The sequence below is a fragment of the Durio zibethinus genome, chromosome 4 (genome assembly GCF_047325235.1).
Source record: "Durio zibethinus cultivar Kanyao isolate XHJ-2024 chromosome 4, ASM4732523v1, whole genome shotgun sequence".
NCBI lineage: Eukaryota > Viridiplantae > Streptophyta > Magnoliopsida > Malvales > Malvaceae > Durio > Durio zibethinus.
The window spans coordinates 36,780,153-36,804,820 of NC_143165.1; the positions used below are offsets into that span (position 1 = coordinate 36,780,153).

Consider the following 24,668-nt stretch of genomic DNA (forward strand, 5'->3'; position numbering starts at 1 on the left):
TCATTCAATAATATTTCAAGTATGAGTTTTCTCAAAAACCTAAAACTCATCTGCCATTGCTTGCTACCATATAGGATTAGAGATAGCTTCACAAAAGTTATGAGGTTTATATAATGTGACTAAAGCATAATAATAGTGAAAAATATGAAGTTGAGTGTTGGTTTCTCTTACTTGGGTAAAGCGATGAAGTGGAGGCGGTATGAATAGTGAAGGGATAATTGTATTAATATGAGCCTCAATTAGATCAGACATAGTAGGAGTGAAAGAAGATGAATCACTATTTGAGTCAAAAGTACCTATAATAGTCTTTTTATTTGAAAAAAATTAAAAGATGAATTTGTAAAAATACATAGAGAGAACATAATGAATGTAACGAGGACACACTAATGAACTTTTTATACTCCAAAAAAACTATATGTCTTGAGATGCGAAGACATTTAGACACTAGATCATAACATTTATACCCTTGTATTCTATGCCATAACCTAAAAAACAACACAATCTAGCTCTAGGCTCAAGTTTAGTCCTTTCATAAGTAGAAAGTAAAATAAAACAAGCATATCCAAAAACTTTGAGTGAATGGTAATCATGTATCTTATTGTATAAACATTCACAGAGACACTGTATGCTTAATACTAGTGTGAGAACATGATTAATAGTATAAACAACAGTAAGAGTAGCTTTACCCCAAAAATGTTTAAAAAAGAAAGAAGTAATGAGAAGGGCATGAACTGTGTCAAGAATATGACAATGTTTTCTTTCAGCTTGATCCTTTTATTATGAAGTATATAGGTAAGACCTATGAGAAATAGTTTCATCATCTTTTAATAAGTTATGAAACTCAATTTATGTATATTCAGCAGCATTGTCAGACTTAAAAATTTTTATTTTTTTAGAAAATTGAGTTTGTATCATGTTATTGAATTCACAAAAAATAGATAAAAGTTCAGTTTTTTGTTTGAATAAATATATCCAAGTATAATGAGAGAAATTATCAATAAATACAACAAAAAAACGTGAACCTTCTAAGGTTTGTGTGAGAGCTGAACCTCAAATATCAGAATAGACTAAATCAAAATGAGCAGATGAAATAAAATCACTTTTATTAAAAGGTAAAATACTTTGCTTTCCAAGTTAACAAGACAAACAATAAAAAATATTATGAGAAATATTAACTAAGACATCACTGGAAGTAAGTGATTTTATTTGAGAAATAGATGCATGTTCGAGCCTAGAATGCCATAAATCTAAAAAAACTAAAGAGTTGGTTGTTTGAGATATAGCATCAATAAGCAAATGTTGTGGACTTTTCAAAATTTCAAGTTTAAACAGTGTTCCAACCTTACGCTTTATCCTAACTTTCTGACCTATTTGAGGATTCTGCACAATATGACCATATCATTATGAAAAATACAAATTAAGACTAAGGTCATAAAGTTGGCCAACAAAAAGTAAATTTAAAACAAGATTAGGAATAAGGTAAGTGTCAAATATATATAGTTTTGAGGTTTCAATATTACTAATGTGGTTAGCTTTCAAGATAGATCCATTTGCTATTTTAATGATTGGACTATTAGGTATAGGTATCTTGCTTTTGAACAAAGAAATGTTAGTAGTCATATGATTTCTACAGGTAGTATCAAATAAGCAAGCATTACTGGATGTGACAACAGACATGGCGGGAATATGAGATTAAGATAATACTTGGTTGAACAAAGTTTGAAGATCAGTGGTGGAGATTGTAATGATTTCAAAAAAAGACTCAAAAGTGTTTGGGTTAATGGTTGTTGACGTAGCAGTTTTATTAGTGCAAGGATCATGAATTAGACTACCATTATAATGATATTTAACTCTACATTTCTGAACAAGATGATTAGTCCTCCTACATCGTGAACAAGACTTGTGAAAAGTAGAGCTAGTACTTTTCTAAAGAATAGCAGCAATAATAATATCAACACTATGAGTCTGACTTATTCCCAACTGATTTTTTCATATATCAATTCTATAAGAGCATTATCCATAATTGGTAAGGGATGTCGGGGCAAAAGTAAAAACCTAATATTCTTAAATTCATCTTGAAATGTCATTAGAAATTGAATAAGACGAATTTGATTTTGATAAATAATAAAATTACCGGCATAACTTTCATCTTTAAATTTTGGCTCAAAATTTTTAAGCATGTCCTATAAATGTTGCATTTTAGAATGAAAATCATCAATCAATTGACTTGGTTCTTGACGAAAGTTAGATAAAATGATCAAAATATGATATTAATGTGTAAAGGTAGTAAAGCTGTACCATGTGGTAAGAAAATCGCAAGCATCTTTAGTAAGTTCAAATCACCTAATATATATATTGATAGAAGAAACAGTGGTGTTAGTGAACCATGTCAGAATTTCATGATTCTTACTTTCTCATTCCTCTAGTCGATCTGTAAATTTATCACCAGATTTTTTTTCTTTACTTTCTGGTGCTTTATATTCTCTAATAATAACAAGCTATAATTCATTCTCTTTAAATAACTATACATAGCTGTAGTCTACCTATTATAGTTATTTTCATCAAAAAAATTAAAATTGGTTGTATATTTTCTCATTGAATACCTGCTATTAAGCTTTTGAAAAAAAAAATGAAATGGAGATTTGGAAATTTATGAGTATTGATATAAAAGATGAATATTGAAGATGAGAAGAGAAACCAAAAAAAAAAAAAAAACGTGGAAGCAAAAATAAAGTTAGAAATGAGAATAAACCAAATATGAAAATAAGCAAATATTAATTATTTTAAAGTGATTCACATTCAGAATAAACCATAAAATCACTCTAATACCATGAAAAAGAAGAAAATGATGAAAATTATATTGTAATAATTTGTGTATTACAATGAGGCTTAAAGCCTATTTATACACGGTAAAATGTTACAAAATAAAAAGCACCATAAATATAAATAATGACTAAATTAATTCCAATAATTAGCTAAATCAATATATAATATTCTTTAAATTAATATCAAATTAATTTAAAATATTACCATTGACAAAGGTAAATGCATGCAAAACAACATTCCATTTGGAAGATTATCATTCTCTAATTCTTCACGAAAGGACAAAAGATCTTTGTGTTGTTTTTCTTTAAATGTTCCAGGACAATAAGCAAAATAGAAGTTTCCTATTTTGATTTACATTTTGGATTTTGGATTTTTCCCTCTAAAATCTGAATTATTTATATACTTCACATGTATAAACAAAACAAAAGAGAAATGACAAAAATGAATGAAAGCAACTAACCCATTTAAATAAAAAGCAAAGAAAATGCCATCAATGCCCTTCTCCAAAATTAAATCTAACAATTTAAAGCATAATATGAATAAAATATAAAAATAAAATACGAAAATAACACGATTTAATATTTTAACAATAATTATATGTGAATTTAATAAAATTAAAAAAATATATTTTGTGTTTTTATATTAACATGAATTATAACATATAATTTTTATATAAAATATAATATAAATACTTAAATTTTAATATTTTATAAAATATAAATACATGATTTATCAAATTTATCCAAAACTCAAAAAAATACTTCAATTTTGAAAAATAAAATTAACCCTCCAAAATTAAAAAAAAAAAAACAGGAATTTAAATGGAAAAAAATGAGCTGTGAATAAGAGTGCGTTAGGTCACGAAGATCGTCACGTTCCTTTTAAAATCATCATTATTCAGAAAAAAAAAATGGAAATGAAATAATAATGATAAAATAAAATAAAATAAATATATGTGGTTTGCTTTTGGAGCACAGTGGGCTTAGTCTCCGAAGGCATTCATTAAAAACACAACATCATGAAATTCAGCGTTATTTATTTATTTATGGATTTATTTTTTTTCTTTTTTAATATTTTCAAACTCTCCTTCATACCCGCGCACTAAAGCAAGAATCTGTTGATTTAAATTAATATATTTTAACAATATTTTCCATTTTTTTTTTAAATTAGTAAAGAAATCCTATAAAATCCCAATTCCAAAATCCTTGTAAGACAAAGGAAGTAATTTCATAAAGTTTCTTTCTTTGAAAGAGAAACCTTCATTTCTGTCTTTTTTTCCCGTCAAAAGTTTTAATCTTTTTTCCATTTTAGATATACCCTTTTCGGTTCTACGTATATACATGTAAATTTGAATCAGAAAGTCCAAGCTTTAGTAGCATTTAAATGGTGTGGTGGTGGAGACTTTGTGATTCTATTCTCTAAGTACAAACATAGAGAAAAAGTTAGAATCCGAGGAATGGCGTAGAAGGGACAAAGCATAGAGTTATTGAGAGTAATATGGATTCCGTTTGAACCCAACAGTAAGCTTTGTTGTAAAAAAGATAAAAGAGAGGGAAGTGGAAGTGTTGGTTTCCATTTTCAGGGATTTTTGTGTATTATTTTTTTTTTTTTATAAAGGGTTGAAAAGGGGTTGGCTTTTTAGCATGCCACTTGGGTTTTAATAAAAGGGAAGGAGCGTCAAGGAAAGCCAGAAACTGAGAGAGACAGATATTAGAGAGAAGGGAAGCAGAAAAAAGATATGCAGGAAACAAAGAAGAATGGTGGAGGAGGTCGCAATGAAGATTCCAAGAAGAAGGAGCGTCACATAGTGACATGGACTCAGGAGGTCTTCTTTCTATTTATTTATTTATTGATTGATTGATTCTTCATTTTGGGGTTCTTATTGTTGTTTTATCTGAGGGTTGCAGGAAGATGATATACTTCGTGAACAAATCAGTTTACATGGAACTGAAAAGTGAGCCCTTTTGTTATTCAGTGTTTCTTTTTGTTTTCCTTTTCATTACGAGTGTTTGCTATTTTGAATGATGAATGAAATTGAAAGGGGTATGTTTGTGTTTTTAATCTTTGAGAGCAGCTGGGCAATCATTGTCTCTAAATTCAAGGATAAAACCACAAGGCAGTGCAGAAGAAGGTTGGTGAAACCATAATCATGCTATTGCTTTCAAAAAGTTTATCGATGATCTTCTATTTTTGATCCATTTGATCATTTATTCTTTTTGGACTTTTTGTTACTACTGGTTTAATCTAATCTAATCTAATCTAATCTAATGTCTTTGTTACATTAAAAACACAGATGGTACACTTACTTGAATTCTGATTTCAAGAAGGGAGGATGGTCACCTGAGGAAGATATGCTTTTATGTGAGGTAATTATATTCTATATTTCCGCTTAAGTTAAATAGGGCCAGGTTGTCTTTCAATAGAAACTTCAAAATTTTTCAAAAACATATATTCTGGTGATATGTTTGGAGGAAATGTTACTTTCGATCAGTTGTACCAGGCTATTGCATGTTACTGGTACAGCAGGTGTTGAAAATTTAGAGGTAGGCCAGACCTTAAACTAATTGACTCAGTTTCTGTCTTTCAAAAGTGGGGCAAGCAACAGTTCTTAATTTCAGTTTGGATAAGTGCTATTCTAGATTGTTGAATGTGAATTCTGAGCTGATGACTTAAGGTGATCTGCAGGCTCAAAAAATATTTGGAAATAGATGGACAGAAATAGCAAAGGTGGTTTCAGGCAGGTAAATATTATATATATATATTAAAAAAAAAAGCTTTGTGGAAAAGGTTCTCTTTTCTACATGCATTTCTTCATTTTCTGTTGTAGATTTTCAATTTTTACTGATTATGTTATTAATGCAGAACGGATAATGCTGTTAAAAATCGATTCTCTACACTCTGCAAGAAGAGAGCCAAGTATGAAGCCTTAGCAAAAGAGATCACTACTTCATGTATAAACCCAAATAACAAAAGAATTTTACTCCAAAATGGGTTCAGTACAGATGGAACAACTGAATGCACTGCTCCTGTTAAGAGAATGAGGTGCCATAGCATAGAAAAGCATATATATAGTAATGATCAAGAGTTATGTTACTTTACAAATTAAAGTCTTTTCTTTTTCCAATTCAGGAGATCCCACATCTCTGATCTCTCTGAAAATTGCAACTTTGGAGATAGAGCACATATAGTACCTGGAACAATAATCAATCAGCAGCTAAGACATCCATTTGCTGTTTTGGGTCAAAATCTCCAACATGTTGACAATGTGGTGGTGCAATCTCAAGTCAACAATGTTAAGGATGTCTTTAATGATGGTAAATCACCTCAAGCAACAAATTCTTGACATTGGCACTTGTGTTTCTCTTGCTTATTTTACAATAGAGTATCAGACCTGCGAAGAGAGTATTTTACGATCACTAATCACTTTGCAGTTTAGCCAAAATTGTGCATGCAGTTATCTATTATTTTCTATTCTCCTTTAAACTTCTTCACAATATAACACTTACATTCTCTTTCTCCTTTATTCATTAGCAGCTCAGAACAATAGAACTCAAGGAACGTTTCTCAATAAGGATGATCCAAAGATAACTGCTTTGATGCAGCAAGCAGAGCTACTGAGCTCACTTGCATTGAAAGTTAACACAGACAAAACAGAACAGAGTCTTGAAAATGCTTGGAAGGTGAGAAATAACTTTTAGTTTCTATATGTTTATGTGTTATCGACATCCAATACCATACATAGTTGCTTCACAGTTGGTAAAGTGCTAAATCTTAAATATTGTGGGGCTAATAGTCCATTCTATACATTGAATGTCCCTAATCTTCATCTTATGTCATATTCAGGTTCTCCAAGATTTTCTGAATCAGAGTAAAGAAAATGTCATCTTCAGATATACAATCTCTGATATTGATTTCCAACTTGAAGATTTCAAGGACTTGTTAGAGGATTTAAGGAGTAGTAATGAGGGAAGTCGACTATCTTGGAGGTAACAGAAAAATCAGTTGACTTAAATTTAGATTTTGTAAGGTTTCTTACTTTCTTACTTAAAACTAACTGATGATTAATATGGTCTAGGCAACCTGATCTGCATGAGGAATCTCCGGCGAGTTCTGAATACAGTACAGGGTCAATACTGATGCATCATCTGGATGGGGAGAAAGGAGAAGAAACTGAAGTTAAGATAGATGCACTGCACCAGGATATACCGTCGAGTCATATTGGAGAGCAGAATTGCAGGAGTGAAGAGGCGAAAAGGGCTCTTTGCAGTGCAAACACAAATCATGGTAATGAAATCCTATATCTGGTAGGCCTAGAATACCTTGTTGATGACTATAAAGTGGATAAATAAGAAAAAATGATGTTTCTGATGAAATATCTTATGATATAACAGTTGAGATAATCCCTACTTGTGATGACCAAACAAACATTGTAGTTGCTTCTACCTCATCAAGTGCAGAGTTCAGTTCCCCGGTCCAAGTTACCCCACTTTTCAGTTCTCTAGCAGCAGGAATTCCCAGCCCAAAATTTTCAGAAAGTGTAAGTTATCTTGAACCGTTGGTTCTACCAACAATAAATCCAATTTACTAGAAGTAGGAGCTGTAGCAGATAACAGAATTTGCACTAGCAGGTAGTAGCAATTGTATTATCTTTCTTCAGGCCTAAATTCCATCTTCAGACATAGTATAGTTGTGAGCTTACAGTGTCTAGCACTTTGGGTTAACAAACTTGCAAGGCAAATTTTAAACAGGTCAAATTAAACTTCCTGCTATGACAGAAAAGAACACTATCGGTAAGAAAAAAAAAGAGCCAGGCAAATCAGAGAATAACATATCCTCCAGAAAATGCCATACCAAATATTAAAAAAGAAATTCAAAAAAAAAAAAAGTAGATTACAGAGTGAAGAATGAAAAAAATGGTAGATAAGAGCATAAATAGGACTGCAAATGCTTTTCAAAAACCAAACTCTATATGAGCTTTGTTTCTTGTGAAAAACTCTCTCTCTCTCTCTCTCTCTCTCTGCACTGTCACATTTCTTCTTCAATGGTTTACTGCTCATAAATATTTCTCATTATTTGTAGTTATCCACGTTTTATGCATTTAACAAAGGAAGCAACCACCAATTGACCATGCTGTATGTGCAAGTTACCATTAATATTAATAACTAATCATTAAAACTTAATTAATAGTCAGATGAGTATATCCTTCAGGTACTCCCCAAAATTTCTGAGTTGTTGCCTGGATGTCAACATCTCAAGACAATGAGCTAAGCCTGTCTTGGCTCTATGACAAATGTTATGAAACTAAGTGAAGCCGAGTAGGGTCCTGGTCATTGCCTAATTGAGCTTTGATCACAGTGCTCCTTGATGGTCAAAGAAAAGTTACTTTAACTGAATCATACTTTCCTACATCCAGCTAGAAAATATAGTCGTGATGGTAGTTTTTCTAATAGTCTCGATGGTAGTTTTTCTAAGTAATGGAAAGGATTTTACTAAATGGAATTAGAATTTTATTCATGCTCAAGTGGTAATTCCTTATATTCTTTCGCTCTAAAAATGTGTTCATGTGAAGCTCAAAATAGAGTTCTGCAGTTACTTTGCTTGCATTGTTTCTTTTTTCTAATTTAACATAGAAATGCGAGCATACACACATATATGCACTATCTCAAACTTAAATATGAGACTTACTGCCAGGTTTTTGTTCTTTTTCAGGAAAGGAACTTCCTACTTAAGACACTTGGAATGGAGTCCCCTTCTCCTAATCCAGGAAACAATCTTTCTCAACCACCAACTTGTAAACGAGTCCTCCTCCATAGTCTATAACAAACCTCTGATCATTTCTTATACTGAAATCAACATTGGTCTATAGTCTATATATCTCATCATTGATTCCCCTGAGCAACATAGCTCTTGTTGAGTTTTCATCCATTTTTTCACACTAGGATTGCAGCCATCTTGGCCTGGAATTTTATGAAAAGGCATTTAATGATCTGCTGCCCTAGCTCCCTGGCTTAGAATGTTTTGTTGCATTCTAGCTTCTCAGACACATCAATAAGATGTCCTGAGTTCCATTAATTTTTCTCCTCCAATTCTCTATTTTGTACTACTAGAGAGTACTACCTTAATACTCGTACTAAAACCAGTGTGTGCTTGTTAGTGTGTATCATTCTTTTGTTTGTCATCTCATCAGAGCAGTTTCCGGTACTCTTCTTCCATCCTTCTGATCCAGTTTTTGTCCTTGATTTGTAATTTTGTACAGAACCTACTATATAAAATCCTTAGTGTAATTATACATTGTCAACTTGCCTACATATTATAAAAGAAACAGAGGAAGGAACAAGAAGGGAAAAAAAAGGGAAACAGCAAAGGAGGATTAACCACTTTACAGGATTCGTATTTGATGTTGTTGGGTGTGCATAAGGTATGGAATAAAATTTTTTGTGGTTTTCTATCCTGATTTCTAATGTAATGAAACTCGATATGATTTGAGTGAAAATGTGTTTTGGCTTTGGTATGAATTAAGCTCTTTACTCTTTTCTTATATAACTTAATTTGAATTTATGCATTATGACATCTAAAACTATGATGCAGCAGGTAAATGGAATCAGGAATTTGAATTATTCTGAGCTACACTATACTCTCATTTAGAATCTTTGGGAAAATCGAGCACTGAAATGAACAGAAAAAATACCAGAAAACACATGAGACAGCAAGCCTTTTCAGTCCAATAGTTTCATAAGTTCTCTTACCTACAGAAACTAGATCATGTCCCTGTTTTTTTCTCTTTCCTTCAAAGAGGAGAAAAATGAAGGGAACCTAAGAAAATACGAATATAAAGCAGCATACTTACATAGAATGCAGAACATCCATTTTGTCTGACCAAGCATGGAAATGAATCACCCCCTTTCTTTCCCTTCTCTATTTCTTTCTAAAACAATCTCATCTCAGTTGTGTTAGTGAGGACAGTGTTGCAGAGAAGAAGAGTGTTGGAACTCTGTTATTGAGGAAGATCATCCGTAGGTGGAGGTAGCAGATCATATAGTGGTGGACAAGGGTAATTATGACAAACGCAAAAGCAAAGGGTAAAAGAAGGGGGAGGGAACCTCATATAAATTAAAGTGAACTTACTGGCCATAATCTTTCTCCATGGAAGGTGAAGTTTTAAATATTTTGACCTGGAGATCCGTGCAAATAATGCAAACTTTTGGCCCAAATATCACTCTGAACCGCGCTGTGGAAAAGTCTGTTATCATTGCAGAGTGAATAGGTCAATTCATATGCAACAGTTACCTCTCTTGCCCGCACTTTACCATAAAGCAGAGAGGCTTTTGCTAATGGGAATAATGAAAAAGAGATACCTCGTGGCATTTGAAGGGGGCTCGCTTCTCTATCCAATTTCCTTTGTAACTAAGTATTACTTTTCGTTAAGATCACATTCACATCCAACTGGGACGGGGAAAAAAGTGAGCAGGAAAAGCAATTACATAGATTTTGGTTTTTGAAATAGGGCACTTAAAACTTAGCACTTACGGATACAGATCATTCTTTTTCTCAAATGAAAATCTATTCAATTACATCAATTTCTAAGCATTGTCTTAAATTCGGGATCATTGAACCTTAGGGCTGCAATGATAGTATACCAAGGGGATGGTTAAGCATAAAGCTCAAAACTGTTACAGGCCTCCTTCAGGTCTTTCTCTTCTTCTGCAGCCTCTGCAACTTCCTCCACTTGAGGTAGATTTGGTATGACAACCCAGAGAAGACCATGAGTACACAACCCCATTGCTTTGTGGACAGTGGATTGCCACTCAGCAGAGAAGACACCACAATGCTGACAAACTTGCGTGTGGTGGTAATGGTTGTGTTTGCCAAGGAGCCAAATTGACTTATTGTCAGGAAAATGAAATTCTGGCCAACAGCACCGCAGAGACAATAGAGGAAAATATCCCAAGCAGCCTCTGGATGCTGCTTGCAAAACTGGACTGCCTCAAAGCCACTACCATGTGGCCAGCCAAACATGTAAATTATGTTGTATATGGTACCCCATAGATTCATTCCCAGCATGATACCCCAAGCACTTGTCTTTGGATACCTATGCAAAGGAAACCAAAAAGGTTTGAGTCATACAAATTTGAATTAACAAGAGAAAATCAGTTCTAACAAAAATATCTACAATGCTGGCATTCGATCAACTTATAAAGAATTTTAAAGGTCATAGCAAGAAAATTTTGGAACGGAAGTTTGATGTATCAGCAAGCTGGTCTGTTTTGTTCTCATAAATCTTGCTCATACAAAAGTCATTCCTTAAGATTACAGAGAAAATAATATCCTGAGGTCAGCTAGTTGCTGCAAGCCTCAAATTTTCTCCCTCTTTGTTGAAATTATCTTCTAAATACTAGGTTTATTGTCCAAAAAGTGATGCACATTTCAAGAAAACAATAACAACAATGCTTTAAGAGAAAAATACGAGCTGACATCTGAGCAGAGAAAGAGAAAGAGAAAAAGCCTTCAAACTAAAATATCCACAAATGTTGCTACCATTTCTGCATAAAGATGATGACATTTTGCAATAGATGAACCAAACTTCTCCATTGGAAAAAGACTACAAAGCTTTTGTTCCTAAATTTACTATGAAAAGCTTATTCAGTTGAACAACCAAACAAAAAACTGTACTAACAAGCATATTTCTTGGATTGTTTGACTATACATTGACACTAACAAAGGAATAAGGGGATAAAACAGTGACCCTATCACAATGCATGCATTATAAGTCCATCAAAATAGCCAAGCACCAAAACTAAAGTAGGAAAATGTTTTCCACATACCTTGCAGTTATTGAATCCTGAGTGGCGTTTGAAAAACCATCAAATGCAAGGTTCAAAAAACAGAGCCCATATCCAAGCGGTGCATTAGGATGGGCCAACTTGCTAATTGTTTTTGAGCTAGTCTGGGATAAGATCAAAGCAGACACAAGAGCAACATATGACTCAGCATTGAAATTCATAGGGGGTGTGGTTAACGACATTTAGTCCTCCAATATGCCTTTTGAAGAAGGAAGATGGCAATTAAGATCCACAAGAACAGAAGTAGCATTGTTATAAAGCCTAACAAATAACACATTTCTCACCTTCATAAGTGCAAATGTAGATACCCCTCCAGCCACAAGGGAAGTACAGATATACTCGGGAAAAGTGTATCGAATACCATAAACTAGAGTACCCATCAGCATGACTGCATAAAGGTAAAATACACTATTAGTTATTCCTGAAACATCATGATACAGAATTCTGGAATACACTAGCAATTCAAAAATTACTAATGCTTTCATGATAACAACGCTATACCAATCAAGGAAGATCCACGAGGAAAAGAGTTTACAGAAAATAAAGTATTATCTTACCTGGAATCATTTTTGAGGATTTTGCCAGCACCTGCAAGTAAGATGAACAACAGCAAATGTTCAGACCAATCAACTTAGCTGTCACTGGAAAATCAACAGTAACCATAACAGTAAGGAATAAAGCCCCATCAGGAACCAGAAAACATTTGGGTCCAACTATATTCATGGCATTAAATTAACAAGTGTTAATAGTTTAATTTTATGCATAATAAAAACATTTTTCCAATTAACAAAACTAGAGTAGAAAAGGCATCATTAATTAAGAATTTAGGATCAAAGACTCCAGCTACATGTCCAACTTCACTAGCATATAAACTTAAAATCTAAACAATTTGTCAATTCAGGTTACATCTAAATGGTCAATAACCAGAGCCTCAAGGTACTAAAATTGGTGGGATAAAATGAGAAAATATATAAAAGAATGGAGGATTGTGGACATACTTGAGCAGGGTAACTGATGTATTTTAAAGCCTCTATACCCATGGCTGGACCAATTGTATTTGTGATTCCGGCACTCCAATAAGTCCACCAGGGAGCACCACGATTGCTGCTACTGGACCAAAGCTTTATCACTTATATGAGGCACAAGAACAAACAAGTTATTACCCCTACTCCTTGCCAGTCAATGTTACACAAATAGTCAATTGTATCAAATAAATAGTATGGTAGAGGGAATGGAGAAGCTTACTTATGTATGACCAAACTAAGCACACCACATTTTGCGCCAAGTTAAGGAACGCAAGATGCTCAAATCTTTTCCCATCTGCACCAAATCGCTTGGTGGACCTAAATAAATAATATATATATATATATATATATATATATGATTAGGAAACAAAAACCAACTATACATCCACATGAGGCTAGTCCAGTTGGTAAGGGAAGGAGTTCATTTGTCAGGTTCAATTCTTGTCGGGAGCACTCCAATACGGGGGAGTGCAGATTAACGGAGGAAAGGATTAGAACCAAACAAAGCTTGGGATATCGCTGACCTTATTATAACTGCAAATTATTCTAATTCAAGCCAAATAACTGCCATTTTTAAAACTAATTTCTAAACCAACGGTAAATATTCACTAAGACACAATCTTTTTTTCTTTGCATCTAAATCCACTTTCAAATTAACTAAGAAATTACTAATAATTTGTTGCAATTTTAAAAATCAGATGCATAATTCAGAAACTTTCAACTATAGATCAAACGAAGCAACAATTAATCGAAGAAGTCCAAAAGAAATCAAACTTAACAAAAAAAAGAATATAAAATAAGATTGCTTACAGAGTTTCCTGAAGAAAGCCCTGGTAAATATAGGCAGACCAAATCCCGGCCACGCAAAATGCTAACACCAACACTCGCCGGAGTCCAGAACCATGTTCTTCCATTACGACGCCGTTTGATGATTAAACCAAAATAGAAAGGAGGTCGAAGAGCAGGACCGACTCAAGAGCAGGACCGTCTTCTCTTTTGTTATTAAAAAAAAAAAAAGTGAATTACAAGTTATGTAAGAGTAAAGAAGAGCCAGCCGAGGATGGCTGTCCACGTGTATTTTTGGATGGGTGACTTAATGACTGTTCTTTGATTGGTTACTGAAACGCGGACTTTTGCTGGTTCTCCAATCGGGGGACCGACCGTCCTTTCGAGCTCAAACCCTCCGACACCCTTAAACCCAACCAAAACCAACACTACCCTCGAAAGCCCATTGACTTGAAGGAATGAAGGAATCGAATAAATAAAACAGTTGAACGGACCTAGCAAGTGAGAATGCTTATGGATCAGGCTTGGGCTAATATATTATCCACAAGCCCAATTCGGTTTTTCTCAAAATTTCAATTCAAAATATAAAGTACAAAAAAATATTATTATAATTGAATTCAAGACTTAATCTATTTGGTCCTTTTAACAATGTTTAAAAATTGATATTCAACTCGTTTTAAATATAAATCCCAACACATTAAACCCCTAAATGAAAATGCAACGAAGTAATACTACGTCAACAATGCTGTATCCATGACCTGGCCAGTGAAGGGAACAAATGTGGCCCATGATCTTGCCAGGCACGACCATCACGCTACGCAACATGGCTGTTGTTGGGTCATAGGCTGGAATCTGGATACGGCACCACCTTTTTCTGAAAATGATGTAGATCGAGCACGAAGAAAGTGTTCTTCTTCAGCTGTGAAATCTCACTATATTTCTCATTTGCCAGCTACTTTGGCCTCCGTTTCTTTTTGAATTTCTTTAAAAAACTTTTATATACCCCAATCACCTGAACCCATGCCCACCTGTATGAGCATCTTCTGCCATTTGCTATGATTTCACCCGATCATTCATGAGATGAGATTTCCACAGTATTTTCAGTTCTATAAAAAATTTGGGCATCTTTGAAATAAAGCGATTTTTATATTTGACATCATAATAGGCATCTAGATATATGGTTTTGCTGTTGTTTTTCCTTTTTGGTTTATTTAAGAATTTTATCATGTCTTTCTCGGATTGCCTAGTATAGATTGAAAGAGTAATAGCATTCCAAGACTAGTGGCTGCAATTCAAACCCCAAGTCCAAACTGGGCTAGACGGATGCCCCTTTCTGGACCCCATGGATTCCGTAACTTTCCCAGTTCGACAGTCCTCATTTATACATGTTTCTTGTTCATGACTTCAGACATGGAAGAAAAAATTTATGCTGAAAAGTGAAAAACGTCCCTGTTTACATTGAATAAAAAGAAAATGATATCACAAACATGTTGAATTCATCTTTTGAACAACAAAATACTAATTAGAGTTGAAAAAACAAGCCACATTGTTTATAATGGACGGTGGCATTTCTTCTGAAGAAACTGATAGTCCTGCCAAGCTTGTCTGGGTACCCACTAGGCAGTTTCAACTGGGCTTCTGTCAATTTTCTGAATAATTGCAGCTCAACCTACGGTCCTTTACTATTTCAGCTTCCCTGTCTCAACTAATCAGAAACTTCTCAACGTGCTATTGACTTTTGAATGAAACAAAGCCGAGGATTGAGCAGAAAGGAAAAACCTGGATGAGAATTATGGACAAACAGAAGGACTTTTATGAGAGATAGAAACATGGGGATATAGTGTGGACAAGGTTTTTTTCAAACGACATGGGGATATAGTGTGGACAAGGTTTTTTTCAAACGACATGGGGATATAGTGTAGACAAGGTTTTTTCAGACGTCCCTTGCACGTTGAAACAACTGTTAAGTCACAAGTGTTAGGACTAATGGGGGTTGTGCCGTGATAAAGGGGAGGGGCGCTTGGGCCCCTTCTTGGCAGCATCAACACGGCTTTGTGTTAAACTTTTTGAGACTAGGAATTGCTGTTATTAAAACCCATAATAAGGTCAATATCGGTAGTGATCACATTGATTTATGCAATTAATATTTTATTTTCAATTTTTTATAAAAATTAAGATAAATAAAGCAAACTCATATCATCATTCTTGGAAGAACTTGATATATTGATGATATCTTCTTTTTCCTTTTTCATTTTTCCATTTTTTTCTCTTAATGAATGAGGCTTTTTCTCTGGTTATTTCATTTTCATTTCCTTGAGAATTTCTTTTGGGAAAATTCAAAGAGATGGTATACTAGTATGATTTATCTGAATATAGGGGGGGCCAGGGGATGGAGTGTTACAATGTCAACTCATGTTTTTTTGATTCGGTAAATGATTGTGAAACTTCTTAATAGAATCTTTCCAAAATGATTTAAGAAAGGGACTTTGTTATCATATCAAAACGTGAAACAGTCATTAGCATTACATTGGAATGAATTAGATTGGTTCCCTTTTTTTAATATTATATAATATTTTAAAATTTTAAAATTTAATTCTAATTCAGATTAACTTTTTTATGATATTGAATTTTATCAGTTTAATTTAATTTTTTAATTTAAAATTTGATTTAAATATAATATATATTTAATATTTAAATTTAATTTGAATTGAATAAAAAAATTAATTTAAATCGAATTAAATATTATAATTTTAAATTAATTTTAAATTTTTAAAATTTTTTTTCATCCTACTATTGGAAGAAACCAAATTGGGGAAGGGAGAACGAACCAGATACTACTAATTTACAAAATACTATTTTCGACTTTTGCTTGCAGTCGATCAATGGATTAGCGACGATGGTAATGAAAAATTTTATTTTTTATTTTTTTATTTTTGTTTTGTTAATCTTTTCATCTCATTAAAATGAAGATACGCGACAGAAAGAGAATTGTCAACAATGGAGGACTTTGTAATAAGGATAAACATATAGACTTGTAGAAAATCAAGCCCAAAGAAGGGGAAAAGGAAAAATCAGATGAGTCATGAAATTAAAAATTGTGATAAGTTTATGTCCAAACTCCAATCAGCTGCTGCTGCTTTGCCTCCAAGCAATACTTTTTTTTTTTTTAATTTAAAAATGTTGATTTAGTGTAAAATATTTTATATTACATAATTTTTTTTTTCAAATTGATACAAATAATGAAAAGAATGACAAAAATTAATAGATTTGACTAACTCTTTGAATTTAATTTGTAAAATATTATTAGTTTTAATTTAAAAAATTTACGATGATTTTTATGAAAATTTATATTTAATTTATAAAATATTATTTATTTTAATTCAAATATTTTATCATTTTATTTCATAAAAATATTTTATAAATTTAAATTTTTATACTTATATTATATCATATTAATATATTTTTTTAATATGCGATTATAAATGTCACACGACTCCTATTAAGTAACTGAAAATCAACACGCAGTAACAATCCTCACCACATTCTCAGAACCGTACCACTCATGATTTCCTTCCTTCCCCACATTTTACAGAAGAAAAGATAAAATTCTACAGTAAATATTTAATACTTTTACTCAAAGGTATTAATGGCAAGTATCATAAAAACATAATTAAATATATTCTCTACTCAATGATCAATATTTATCGATTTAAAATTTTTTATCTGATTTTAATTTAAATCCGAATTAATCTCATGAATCAGTCAAGTTATGAATAAATTTAACTCAGAGTGTTGTATATACCAAAGCTTTTATTAGTCATAGTACAATCAAGGTCCATGCCACCATGACTTTGGTCATCTTATGTCTTTTATCGGCAAATTAATTTTAGCTTTAGGAAGGGTCCATTGCCAATTCTCAATTTATATATATATATATATAGTGTTTAATAAACCCGTGTTCATAGTTCATACCTAGCTAGAAGCTTAGAAACCATTCCAAATGGAAATGGTAGGTCCAAAATGTGAATAGAGATTGCACATGGAAAAGAATTTTTGGTCAAATGGCATTGAAATATTCTAAATGAGTTGAGTTGATGAATATAGTAATGAAATTAATTATATATGGACATTGGCCACATGCACGGAATGACCCTTCAGAATTTAGATGCCCTTTCCCAACCTTGTTTCGTTTCCAGTGGTGAAAGACAAGACGGGCCTGGCCCTCTTTGGTCAATTGACGTTACTTGCTTACCTAATCCTGACGTTTTGTTTCATCTTTCTCTCTCTCTCTCTCTCTATATATATATATAATTTTGTATAGTTTTAACTTTATTTAAAAAAAATTTGTAATTTCCGGATAAAAAATTAAAAATTAAAAATAAAATTTATTAAATGTAATTTTAAGAGATATTGCTAAATTAATTAAATTAAAATTTAAAATATCTTTTAACCTTATCTAAATTTTCTTTGCAAGTTGTCGGATATTAGAAAAGGAGAACTTAATAAAGCTAAAATGATTAAAATAGAAGCCAAAATGTAGCTAGATTTGATTAATAAGTTATAGATAAAATCATGTAAGGACATTATTGAAAGTTGGACATTCACCTTTATATGGGAAAGTCTCCTTCGTTTACTCTCTTTTGTTTTTTTTTTTTTTTTTTTTTTTTTTGTCATATAAGTTTCCAACAAATTTAATCAAGAAATTGAAATTTAACCGACACTTACCAAAATGTGTGTTGGACCATTAAAAGTTCCACCCACATGCATTCATTTGATATGTCCACACCAAAACGATATTATCTTGATCTATATTAAATAATTAATATAAAATATTATAAAATTTATATTTATATAATATTTTATAAAAAATTATGTCTTATATATAAAAATATAAAATATTTTATTTATTTTATTAAATTCATTTATAATTTTTATTAAAATTTTAAATTATATTATTTTATATTTTTTATTCATAATATTTTAATATTATATCATCATATTATATTTTAAATTATTATATTTATTTTTATTTATAAAAAATAAAAAAAATCCCATGAGAGGATATTGTAATAAAAAAAAAGCACAAATCCATTCGATTGCTATAATTAAGAAAAGTAAATAAATTAAAAAAAAAACATAGAGAGAGACATCATTTGAGGTTGACTTGTTCGAGAAGGGAGAATTCAGTCATTTCACAAAATAATGAATTTCTGTCAAAGATTAAAAAAAAAGAAAAAAAGGAGGCCGTTGAAGAAGTGAAGTCATGCTTGCCAGTTACCACCAAACACCAAGCCAACTCCAAGCCAGCAAGCAAGCAACGAGTCGATTTGCCTTTGTGGGGCGCACACGTCATAGCTGAGGCCAAGTCCCCCGCGGCCCTCCCCACACGTTTGTTGTATCTTGTCTTTCTCTCCCTCACCAAGAGACCAAACTGCAGTTTCTTCTCTGAGCTTTCCTTCTTTTGGTCTCTTCTTCTGTTTCTTTATTGTTTTTTTCCTAATTTCTCCTTATTTTCAGCTAAGAATATTGTTCTTTTTCCATGTAAAACTTGTCATTATCAAAAGTTGTGCAGCTTGACCGACCAAACCAAACCAAAGCTCCACGTAAGAGAAACAAATTCCAATCCAACGAGAGCCGTTTTTCAGTTTCCTTTCTTCTTTTAGAATCTCGGAAATTACCATGACTGGTTGAATTGTTAGCTCTTATAAAAGAAAAGAAAGAAGAAAAGAGAAAATTGGGTTCTTTTTTTTTTTTGGTGAAGTATTTGTTTCTCTCTGATGGGCAACTGCTTATTTTCTTCTTCTAGAGTCGATTCCAGCCAAAGCCCCCAAGCAACTTCTGGTAATCATTTCTTTCCTTTAAAATTTTCTTTTGATGGTACTTGTTCTTTTGGTGGATTATTGTTTTTTTCTGAAGATTTTTGGATTTTTTTAGCTATAAAGGTTGAAACTTTTTATGCTGGGCTTGACTTTTTCTGGGTTTTTTTCAAATTTTTTTTTGTTCCTTGTGAAATCGTATCCTTAATGATTTCATTTACTTTATCCTTTATGATATTCTTGTCTTGTCCCTGGGTTTTAGTTCTCCTTCCAGGTATAGACAGCGGTGGTCAAAGCTAGATCCTTGATACTATTCTTCAATTTCTTGAGTTTGACGAATTGTGTTGTGTTACAATGTTTAGAGTGTTCATGTCGACATGAATACGAAGGGTTCTTGTAGGAAAAAGATATGCTACAAATTTATGTTGTGAAGGAAATGCAATGGTAGGCACAAGAATTGTAGGTGCTTGCTTGGAGTACTATGACTTTTGCATAATCTGTGATTTTTTACCTAATGATTGTTGCAGGTTTTTAAAACAGGGACATATGTGGCAAACCTCTATTGAAATGAATTTGTTTGGTTTACTTAGGTCAATTGCGATTTCACCTTCAACATGTAGTGAGGATGGACAAATTTATATCTAAGTCCTGAGTTATTTTATCATCTATCATAAGCCAGATGTAAAAGAAGTTGGCTTCTAAAAATTAAGGAAAGTTTTATATGGAAATACAATAATGTGTATTCTCCTATTACATGCTCCATAAATGAAAATACCTACTGAGTTGGGTGGTTTCGGGATGCATAACACTGTCATGGGAAGACCATTGATGTTAGATAACTTTATGTTTGAATTTCTCTTGCATTTGATATGGTATTATGTTCTCTATTAATAACTGGACCTTAGGAACTTGTTTTTCTCTTTCCAGCATCAGGGGGCTCAAGAATTTCCAGCAAAACCAGTCGTTCTTCAGCTCCTTCAAGCTTGACCATCCCATTCAGTGATACAAGTAGTACTGGATGTCTTCCAACACCAAGGACCGAAGGAGAAATATTGTCATCCCCCAATTTGAAACCTTTCTCATTCAATGAGTTGAAGAATGCTACCAGAAACTTTCGTCCTGACAGTCTTCTTGGTGAAGGTGGTTTTGGTTATGTTTTTAAGGGATGGATTGATGAACACACATTAGCTGCTGCAAGGCCTGGATCAGGAATGGTTGTTGCGGTCAAGAAGCTTAAACCTGAAGGTTTTCAAGGCCATAAAGAGTGGTTGGTAGGTTTCATTTCTTTAAAATCTTTATCTTTTTATTCCTTCTGCTTTTCCTTTGTATGTGTGTGTGTGTGTATGTCCTATTTACTGATAGTTAGTTGATTTCAGACAGAACTTGATTATCTTGGCCAACTTCATCATCCAAATTTAGTTAAGTTGATTGGATATTGCTCAGAGGGTGAGAACCGACTTTTGGTCTATGAATTCATGCCTAAAGGAAGCCTAGAGAATCATCTTTTTAGAAGTAAGTATCACATCCTACGAATTTTTTCAGAGAATCATCTTTTTAAAAGTATTGTGTCCATGAATTGATAAGGAAGGTTTTTGGAATCCAATTCCATTGTTTTATATGTTGTTGCTCTCTGGAAATTAATCCTTACCTTCAAATAGTTGCCAAGAAAACAAAAAATTGGAAACCTTTCCTCTCATATTTTAGTTTCAAGGATAATGAAGTACCGAGCTGCTTTACATATATTGGTCTTACCTGGATGACATAGAGTGAAGTTGATTGGCTTGTTCTGGTTCCTTTTTAACTTTAATAGTTAAGAATGAGGATGATTTCCTTCATACCTGTCCAGTTTTTATTTTTTTTTTACTCAAGGCTTTGACAGCATGCCTGTTCTGAACCCATAAACCTACATACAGTTGCCATGGCTAGAACTATTGATGAGTCCTGATGGACACTTCCCATGTACTATTGTATCTTAAACAACAGAAAAATAGAACATCTGGATATTGTGTAACTACTAAGCATTTTGTAACCTTTGATGCTATGTCTTGTTTTACAGGAGGGCCACAACCACTCTCTTGGGCAGTGAGGCTTAAGGTTGCCATAGGTGCTGCTAGAGGGCTCTCTTTCCTTCATGATTTAAAATCCCAAGTCATATACCGCGATTTCAAAGCTTCTAATATTCTACTGGATGCGGTATGCTGAGTAAAGAAAAAGAATAATTTGTGCATTTCAATATTATGTCTGAAATTGTATGTTTTATAAATTTTATATATGTTGCTGATGGTAATAATCCATTGGATGCAGGAATTCAATGCAAAACTTTCTGATTTTGGATTGGCCAAGGCAGGGCCTACTGGTGATAGGACTCATGTGTCAACTCAGGTCATGGGCACTCAAGGCTACGCAGCACCTGAATATGTTGCTACAGGTACGAGATTTAGTGAAATCCATAATAGTGCTTGCTGTTTTCAAAGCCTGCTGGTAAATTCTTAGTTATCTTAATTTTCTGTCAGATATATTTGTTTGCTGAAAAAATTTAAATCTTACCATAAAACTGAGAAGGTATCTGCTTTACATTGTTCTTTAAGAAAGAAAGCTTCAAAATCAATGACAAGGAAACTTATCTGGTTGAACATGGAAATTCACGTTTTTTTGTCTGCAACTACTGATGACGTTCTTTCTTGACTCTTTCTTACTCCTCTGGGTTTCAATATTTCATCTTTTTTAGTGGGAAAAAGTGTACCGAATGACAAAAGTTACAGTCTGATAGTTGGCAGTACCAATCATCTAATAATTTTTCTAGTTGCCATGGAAGTATCTAAAGTGAAGGGAACTTATTGTCTGTTCTGTCTTTTATAAACACTGCCTTCAGTCCAAAAGTAGGATGCTTAGGCAAAGTAACCATTTTCTGGGTCTCCAGTAAATGAAGCTTCCATATAATATCTTGTCAGAAGTTACATGTAATGAAGCTTCCATTGTTGAACAGGTCGCTTGACGGCTAAGAGTGATGTATACAGCTTTGGAGTCGTGCTGCTTGAACTATTGTCTGGACGACGTGCTGTTGATAAAATGAAAGTTGGTGTGGAGCAGAATCTAGTGGACTGGGCAAAACCATACTTGGGTGACAAAAGAAAATTATTTCGTATCATGGACACTAAGTTGGGGGGCCAGTACCCCCAGAAAGGTGCTTATACAGCTGCTACCCTTGCTTTACAGTGCCTAAGTAGTGAAGCTAAACTCAGGCCTAGAATGTCAGAAGTTTTGGCAGCACTGGAGCAGCTCGAAGCGCCTAAAAATGCATCGAAACACTCTCAATCAGAACAGCACTCAGTTCCACTTCCTGTTCGGAAATCTCCAATGAGACAGCATCGATCTCCTATGCATCTAACACCCAGTGCTTCTCCATTACCAGCTCACAGGCAATCCCCACGAGTTCATTGATTTCATCTGTAAATTTACTATGTGTCTGTATATCGATTTCATTGCTTATAAAAGGTAATTTTTTAGCGTGTTTTTTTTAATGCAATTTTGCATTTCATATAACAAATTAGTACCTCCTTTGTTTCATGAGAATTAGAATTTCTCATTGTGGTAGTCAGCTTCTCTCATTAGTGTATCAGTACCTTAATTTCAGTAATGCATATTAATCTTAACCTTTTTCCATTCTATGAATTATGATCACTGTTTATGAATTATGATTTATCCCAGCATTTTATCCATGCGTTTATGAATTATAATCCTGATGCATAATGTTTATCATATTGTAGAATATGTTTTTCTTTCATATGAAGAAGTGCCTAGCCTGCATATAATATCATGAGTTGGGTTATTTTCATGAAACAAACTAATTTTACCGAAAGAATTTCAAAGGGGTGGACAAAGGACTACTCAACTAGGACATCTGTTACTTCTTGGTAACTTGTTAAAATATGTCTCCCCTTCTATGGTACTTGGACAATCCAAGTGTGTTCAAATTGCATAGTAACATATCTTGCTGCAATTGCTCTAGATTTGCTAGTATTTCACCCATTTTAGGTCGATCCTTGGGGTCTGAGCTAAGGCAGTGGCGGATGATTGAAGCAAATATATGAGCTTCTTCCATCTAGATGTTCCTTGGTATTTTCTTCTCGATGATACTGTGCAGTTCCATTTGGTTGCTTAGATGTGGTTTAGCTCATATAGCTAGATCCATCATCGGGCCATTCGTATATTTCTTGACCGCAACACAGCCAGAGAATATTTCTAGTAGTAGCACTCCAAAACTGTATACATAAGCTTTTAGTGTCAAATGCCCTACCAATTGTACGTAAAATTTTGCTCATATTAAAGGGTGTCAAACCTATTTGTTCTCCCATATACAAAACTTTTTCTGGCTTAGAATGATAAGATGAAATACATACCCGTTGTAAAGTATTGCGGAGCGAAGTATCCCTTCGTGCCAAGGACCCTCGTAGTAATATGTGATTGGTCGTCTTGGGGTCCGTACCTGGCCAGTCCAAAGTCTGACAGTTTTGGGTTGAAATCCTGCAATGTGACCCTCATAGCTGTTCATATTTACAAAATGAATGCTTTGTGCAGGGAGGATCAATGTAAGCTTTTGAGGATAAATGTTAGTGTTTGTGTAAATCAGAAGTGTCGAAATTAGTGTCAAGGTAGAAACTGACAGCATCAAGGACACTGGAGCCTTTGAGGTCACGATGAATGACTGGCCTCGCACGGTTGTGAAGGTAATGTACTGCCCTGGCTGCTCCAATGGCTATTTTGATTCTCCTACTCCAGTTTAGCTCTGTATCGTTTTCTGTATGCCAATTCACAGCTTGTTAATGTTACTTCCATCATTGTATCAGCACAGCTCGGCATTTTTTTTTTCTGTTTTAAGTATTTGTCTATGGCGCAGAAAGTACAGTGTTGAGCTTTACCACTTAAGAGATGGGCATCCAAGCTCCCCTTGCACATATACTCATAAACCAACATCCTATGATCTCTCTCATGCCAATACACCATAAGCTTCACCGCATTTGGATGGTTTAATGTGCTTAAAAATCCGATTCATTCTGCACTCAACAGAACATATATAATTCTCAGATATGTGAAATTGACGAAGGAAGATAATTAGGTCAGAACCAACCAGACCTGCCATTCTTAATCGCTCTGTATCCCTCTTCTTCCAAGCGTCTTGACAGCAATGGCCTTGCCGGTGTCTGGTTTTGCGTCATTCATACTGCATGGACTTATATATCCTATATACACAAGTCCAAAACCGCCTTCGCCAATTAAGTTCTGATTGCTGAATTTCTGGGTGGAGGCCCTCAAGACACCGTAACACAAGCGGTTGATGTTCCGAGCAGGAAGCCATCCAACCTTTTTCACCTTTG

At 33.5% G+C, this 24,668-nt stretch overlaps 3 protein-coding genes and 1 pseudogene across 8 annotated transcripts; 2 read left to right on the top strand and 2 right to left on the bottom strand.

Annotated features, from left to right (window-relative positions):
• Positions 1-4,040: 4,040 nt before the first annotated feature.
• On the top strand, positions 4,041-9,341 carry LOC111287193 (transcription factor MYB124-like). Of its 3 annotated transcripts, none has more exons than XM_022877525.2 (12): positions 4,041-4,651; positions 4,734-4,780; positions 4,901-4,957; positions 5,120-5,192; positions 5,512-5,567; positions 5,689-5,868; positions 5,956-6,140; positions 6,358-6,506; positions 6,670-6,812; positions 6,902-7,110; positions 7,218-7,363; positions 8,536-9,341. In XM_022877525.2, the coding sequence occupies exons 1-12, from the start codon at positions 4,565-4,567 to the stop codon at positions 8,644-8,646; spliced, it is 1,443 nt and encodes a 480-aa protein (XP_022733260.2). In that variant the 5' UTR covers positions 4,041-4,564; the 3' UTR covers positions 8,647-9,341. The 3 variants fall into 3 exon arrangements, with proteins under 3 accessions (XP_022733260.2, XP_022733262.2, XP_089616277.1); XM_022877527.2 differs by having other exon boundaries at positions 4,191-4,651; positions 6,361-6,506; XM_089760151.1 differs by having other exon boundaries at positions 4,433-4,651; positions 6,361-6,506; positions 6,902-7,033; positions 7,177-7,363; positions 8,536-8,704.
• Positions 9,342-10,287: 946 nt separating this feature from the next.
• Positions 10,288-13,704, bottom strand: LOC111287194 (UDP-galactose/UDP-glucose transporter 3-like). Its single transcript, XM_022877530.2, has 7 exons — positions 13,502-13,704; positions 12,912-13,009; positions 12,665-12,795; positions 12,224-12,254; positions 11,951-12,054; positions 11,649-11,770; positions 10,288-10,915 (listed from the first exon to the last, which is right to left on the bottom strand). Exons 1-7 carry the CDS (start codon positions 13,603-13,605, stop codon positions 10,510-10,512), a joined length of 996 nt encoding a protein of 331 aa, XP_022733265.2. The 5' UTR covers positions 13,606-13,704; the 3' UTR covers positions 10,288-10,509.
• A 5,509-nt stretch (positions 13,705-19,213) lies between these two features.
• LOC111288382 (putative serine/threonine-protein kinase PBL3) lies at positions 19,214-24,250 on the top strand. 4 transcript variants are annotated; one of them, XR_016341859.1, is made up of 8 exons: positions 19,214-19,318; positions 20,221-20,564; positions 20,670-20,805; positions 21,350-21,486; positions 21,598-21,721; positions 22,280-22,788; positions 23,872-24,020; positions 24,191-24,250. XR_016341859.1 is itself a non-coding variant. In XM_089760153.1 (6 exons), exons 2-6 carry the CDS (start codon positions 20,505-20,507, stop codon positions 22,732-22,734), a joined length of 912 nt encoding a protein of 303 aa, XP_089616279.1. In that variant the 5' UTR covers positions 19,214-19,318; positions 20,199-20,504; the 3' UTR covers positions 22,735-22,961. The 4 variants fall into 4 exon arrangements, 2 of the variants coding, with proteins under 2 accessions (XP_089616279.1, XP_022734999.1); XR_016341858.1 differs by having other exon boundaries at positions 23,872-24,250; XM_089760153.1 differs by lacking the exons at positions 23,872-24,020; positions 24,191-24,250 and having other exon boundaries at positions 20,199-20,564; positions 22,280-22,961.
• LOC111288383 (putative serine/threonine-protein kinase PBL9) lies at positions 23,216-23,835 on the bottom strand (annotated as a pseudogene).
• Positions 24,251-24,668: the final 418 nt, after the last annotated feature.